Here is a 5,807-nt window from a genome sequence, read left to right on the forward strand (position 1 = left end):
CCCACTCCTTCAACAGTATATACTCACTCGTAAGTGGATACTAGCTATAAACAAAAGATATTGAGCCTGTATTTCATGATCCTAGAGAAGCTAAGTAATAAGGTGAACCCTAAATATATATATATATCCACCTGGAAAGTAAAAACATACAAGATCACCTAACCAAATTGGGACCATGAGGGGGGGGAAGATTAGAAGTGGAAGAGCAGGGAAGAAGGGGAGGAGTGGGGAGAACTTGAGGGAATGGGATAGTCAAGATGGAGAAAGGACAGAGATGAGTGAAAGGAAAAAGATACCTTGATTGAGAGAACCATTATGGGATTAGCAAGAAACCTGGCTCTAGAGAAATTCCCAGGAATCCACAAGGATGACCACAGCTAATGCCCTAAGCAATAGAGGAAAGTGGGCCTGATCTTGACTTGCTCTGTAGTCAGACTGATGAATATCTTAACTATCACCATGGAGCCTTTGTCTAGCAACGGATGGATGGAGAGAGAGAGAGACCTGCATCAGAGCACTGGATTAAGTTCTCAAGATCCAGTTGAAGAGTGGGAGGAGTGAGAATATGAGCGGAGAGGTCAAGATCATGATGAGTACACCCACTGAAATGGTCTACCTGAGCTAATGGGAGCTCACCAACTCCAGTCAGACTGGGAAGAAACAAGCATAGGACCAAGCTAGTCTCTCTTGATGTAGTTGACAGCTGCATGGCTAGGGCAGACTGGGAGGCCATGGCAGTGGCACTGGGATTTGTCCCTTCTGTGTGTACTGGCTTTTGGGGAGCCTATTATCTTTGAATGGATGCCTTGCTCAGCCTCGATGTGGTGGGGGGTGCCTTGGGCCTTCCCTGGGGCACTGTGTCTTACCCTCTCTAAGGATTGGATGGGGTGGGGTGAGAGGGTATGTGGAGTGAGTGGGAGGAGGGGAGGGAGTGGGAACTTGGGTTGGTATGTGTAATGAGAAAGGTTTGTTTGTTTTCTTTTTAAAGAAAAAAATTAAAGAAAAAACAAACAAGAAGTTCCCACTAAAGAAAGTCTTTATGATAAACAGGAAGAGAACTTTTGTCACAGAGCATACTACAATCAACATGAAATAATCCATACTGACAAGAAACCTTATGAATGCAATGAACTTGGAGCAGTTTTTCTGAATGAAAATTGCCCCCATTGGCATGTAGGGAGTAGTACTATTCGGAGCTCTGATCTTGTTGGAATGGGTGAGACCTTGTTAGAGGAAATGTATCACAAGGGGTAGACTTTGAGGTTTCAGAAATTCAAGACAAACCCAGTATATGCTCTTTCTTCCTGCAGTCTGCCAAATCCAAATGTAAAATTGTCAGCTACTTCTTCAGATATATATAGATATAGATATAGATATAGATATAGATATATATATGCCTGTATGCACCATGCTTCCCACCATGAATAAAATGGACTATCTATTCACAGCAATAAAACCCTAACTAAGACTCTAGGGAGACATTTAGTCAAATTCACACATCATTCAGTGTAGGAGAATTCACAATAGAGGAAGTCACATATGTATTGACTGTCATAATAACTTCAGTCACAGTTCAGTGTCAGAGAATTCATATCAGAGATAATTTTCTGAATATAACAAGTATTGAGAAGTTTTTGTAGGGTTAAATTATTATTTGGGTCTTGCAAAACCACACCAGAATGTACTTAAAGTGATTCATTCCCATTTAAAAATGTTTTTCATACTTGTGGTAGTTTGAATGTAATTGGAACCATAAGATCATAGGGAGTGGCACTATTAGGAGGTGTGGCCTTATTAGATTAGGCATGGCATTGTTAGAGGAAGTGTGTCACTGTGGAGGTAGGCTTTGAGATCTCATATGCTCAAGCCATGCCCAGCATCTCAGTTCACTTCCTGTTGCCCACAGGATCCAGATGTAGTTCCTTCTCCATTCTCAATTCCTTCTCCAGCATCATGTCTGTCATCATGTTACCATGTCCTCTTGTGATGATAATGGATTAAACCTCTGAAATTGTAAGCCACTCAATAAAATGTTTTCCTTTATATAAAATAACATTAGCAACCATTCAGTGCATGTTGCATGAAGGGAACTGAGACAGGAAGAGTAAAATGAGGAGTCCCAAAGATTGTGTGAAAATTCCTTTGCAAATGTTTCTACAGTGAGTACATGGCAAGTGTCATAGTGGTGGCATGACACGTGAGGCATTTGAGAGCTTGTTTCATTCAATATTTAGTATCTGAGCAGAACACTAAGTATATGGAACTGCGAGCTAGACTAGTCAAAATGTCAGTGTTGGGGGGATAGGAAGATGGTTCAGTAGGTAAGGCCCTTGCCATGCAAGCATGAAGACCAGAACACACATCCCAGGTACCCAGTGGGACATTTGTTCTAAGTCCTCTTCAGACTAAACCTACAAAGGCCCAAGGCAAGACTCCAGCCTCGTGCTTACCTCTTTGGGGTCAACATTTCTTCACAAGAATCCCAACAACTAAAGGTAATATGATGGCAATGACTGATGCCATGTCAATAAATACTTTCTCATGCTGAAGCTGGGTGGTATTTATGGCAGATGGAAGTTGGGTTATATCTTGAACCCTTGATGTTGATCCTTTTTAAAAAAAATCAGAAAATTATGGATACGGCTAAAAACACAACACCATCATTCTGAAGGACTGATGTGTAGTAACTATTTATAAGGTCCTGAGGAGAGAAGAATAGAGCTGTGTGGAGTTTATTTCATTAACAAAGAAAACAAATGTCTATTAAACTATCAAACAATGTGACATAGTTGCTGTCGTTAGAACTTTCTGGATGTTAGGGCAATTGCTGGCATTTAATTGTAGCAGAGAAAGATAGCAAATCCTCTCAAAATGATGTAGAGCTGATGGAAAATCAGCTATCTGTGAGGCAGAAAAGCCTGGAGGTTTACAGTGATGCATGCAGACTTGGGGGCCATTAGTAGGACATGGGATGCCTAGACCATTGGTTAATAGGGAATAAGAAACATTGGGAGGTGAGATGAGAAAGAGTAATCATTGTGGTCATCACTGGATCTCAGGAAGACCACCAGGAAATGACCCACCCAGTCTATCAAATATGATGGAGTTGCCCCCTGACAATCTAAGTAATACCTACTTGGCTTTTCCTTTGGGTGCTTTAAGAGTTCCTTGAGCCAGTGCCTGCAGTCTGCTGTGGAAATTGTCCTGAGATCTTTGATGAATTGTGTATCATCCTTCCATTGATTCATAATACCACCAGCTTCAGGATCAATCAGTTTCCAGTTCATATTCATTGTGTTGAAGAGGAAGGAGTACTTTCCACTGATGTTAAATCTCCAGGAGGCACCAACACTTTGTCCGTGTTCATACTGAGAAAGCATGGTGGCCTGTAAAGTGGGCTGACCTGCGAACCACACAATACCATCATGCTTCACTCTCATAGACCCATCACTTCTCCAAAGGTCAATACTTTCCCAATGGCTTATGAGCCAGGATCATTTCCACATGACTTACTCTTGTACCACATGCTTCCAAGGTTGGACCAATGCTCAGCTCTCTCACACAGATGCAACCCCCATCTCATTTTCACATGTGCTCTGTCCTTCCTCTCTCTTGCCACCTGTCTCAGCCTCAGTACTCGATCCCACACTTACCACTGGTCTTGGTCATCTCTTGTATGGAGTTAGCCAACATCTTCCTGAGCTCTTGCCCCAAGTAGTCCAACCTTTGGGTTATATCTGTCCACACTTGAGTCCCATTTACTGCATTTCCCCTGTTACCCAAAGGTGTGAATTTGCTGTTATTATACTTAAGGAATGGCACTCCATCCAGTGAGCACTGTCCTTCACACCAGGGCTGTCCAGCTGTGGTACGAACCTTGACAATGATGTCACAACGAAGAGAGTGTGTATCTGTGAGAGAAACATGCAGGTGAGGTACAAAGTGGGAGCATAAAATCACAGGACTCATGGTTGTGTGATACCAGATGACACCAGATGAATCCTTATGAAGGGCAAGAGGGCAGAAGGAGAAACCTCTACTCAAGATATCCACCCGCTTCTGGAACCTCATTTCTGTGCCAGCTTTCACTGCCTTAGAATGATAGGACCCTCAGGTGTACACCATGTCAATGGGAAGATTATCTCACAAGTACTTTCAGTGACTTTAATGAAGTGTTGAGGAATAAAATATGTCAGGTAGTGTCTCTTCCTGTGTTGACAGAGATTTCTGACTTGCCCAGTCCCACAGCCATTTAGTTCCAAAGAAACACACAGAGATATACATTAATTATAAACTGGTTGGTCTAGTAGCTCAGGCTTCTTATTAATTCTTATATCCTATCTTACATTAACCCATAAGTCTTGTCTGTGTTAGCCATGTGGCTTGGTACCTTTTATCAGTGAGGCATTCTCATCTTGTTTCCTCTGTGTCTGGCTTCCTCTATAGCAACTACAGACTGAACAAGAACTATAGGCATAGTGACCAGGCAGGAAGTATAGGTGGGCAATGAGAACAGGAGAATTCTAGGAAGAGGGAAGTTTCAGTCTGCAGTCAACACAGAGGAAGCCAGATACAGAGGAAGCAAGATGAGAAGGCCTCGCTGATAAAAGGTACCAAGCCACGTGACTAACATAGACAAGAATAATGAGCTAATTTAAGATGTAAGAATTAATTAACAAAAAGCCTGAACTAATAGGTCAACCAGTTTATGATTAATGTAGACCTCTGTGTGTTTCTTTGTGACTGAACTTCTGTGGGACTGGGCAAGACAGAAACTTTCATTCAACAAATTGGGCCAACATGGAAAACTGAATCCACTTAAAACCTAGAGAGCTTGGGATAATTCTAGATACAAAAGAACCAAGTTAAGCATGAATTCTTGGTAGCAGCATATTCTCAGGTGGGTTCTGTTTGCTGGAGGCACACGAGTCTTATTTAAGAGAAGCTTTCTGGCTCAGCTTTAGCTGTAAAAACCTTGTAGCTCTTTCAAGAGGACCCACCAGCAAACACTTAAATGGTGTTTATGAATAGCCAACAGCATGTTTTCTTGGTAGAGACGGGGACCTTGAAACTCCATAGAGTTGTGGCAATATATATGGCTCCTACCAGTATGTCTGCCATGAGGCTAGACTCTCAGAAAGCTAAGGAATGGGGTGGATCCAGCCATCAAAGCCATGGCTTTAATCCTAGCCATAACACTTATTCAATTAAAGACTCATGAGGTCAGAAAAAGAAATATACAGTAATGATAGATTCAGATGAAAAAAAAAGTCTAAACCTTTAACAATGTGTTTAAAAATATATGTAGGCTCGGGAGAGAAAAGAAAAAAGATAAAGTCCTTAAAATAAAAAAGAAAGAGAGTAGTTGGGTGTGGTGGCACACATCTTTAATGCCAACACTTGGGAGGCTGAGGCAGGCAGATCTCTGTGAGTTAAAAGACAACCTGGTCTACAGAGTGAGTGCCAGAACAGCCAAAAATACACAGAGAAACCTAGTCTCAAAAAACAAAATTTAAAAAAAATAAAAGAAATAAAATTTAAAATAAAGCCACATAAAGATGAAAATATACAGAAAGTCTGGATACCGAATGTTATTTTGTTGTCTTTAAATGGTTTGATGATGGAAGAAACAACGGCTGCTAAAAGACATATTACAGATGCTGCTGGATTAATACAACATATATATTTTTAAAATTCTTTGACTTCAAAATTTAAGGCACCGCCACACTGCTTTCCAGAGTGGTTGCACAAGTTTGCATTCCCACCAGCAATGGATGAGTGTACCCCTTTCTCCACACCCTCTCCAG

General features: G+C 41.4%; 1 protein-coding gene across 1 annotated transcript in view; it reads right to left on the bottom strand.

Moving 5' to 3' along the window:
* Positions 1-2,460: 2,460 nt before the first annotated feature.
* LOC101988520 (retinoic acid early-inducible protein 1-alpha-like) overlaps positions 2,461-5,807 on the bottom strand; it is a 10,719-nt gene continuing 7,372 nt past the window's right edge. Inside the window, exons 2-4 of the mRNA XM_005370647.1 lie at positions 3,654-3,911; positions 3,137-3,403; positions 2,461-2,609 (exon numbers count right to left, since the gene is read on the bottom strand). Of these exons, the coding sequence (XP_005370704.1) occupies positions 2,461-2,609; positions 3,137-3,403; positions 3,654-3,911 (674 nt within the window). The remainder of the gene's footprint in view (positions 2,610-3,136; positions 3,404-3,653; positions 3,912-5,807) is intronic.

Source organism: Microtus ochrogaster, unplaced genomic scaffold (genome assembly GCF_000317375.1).
Source record: "Microtus ochrogaster isolate Prairie Vole_2 unplaced genomic scaffold, MicOch1.0 UNK82, whole genome shotgun sequence".
NCBI classification, from domain to species: domain Eukaryota; kingdom Metazoa; phylum Chordata; class Mammalia; order Rodentia; family Cricetidae; genus Microtus; species Microtus ochrogaster.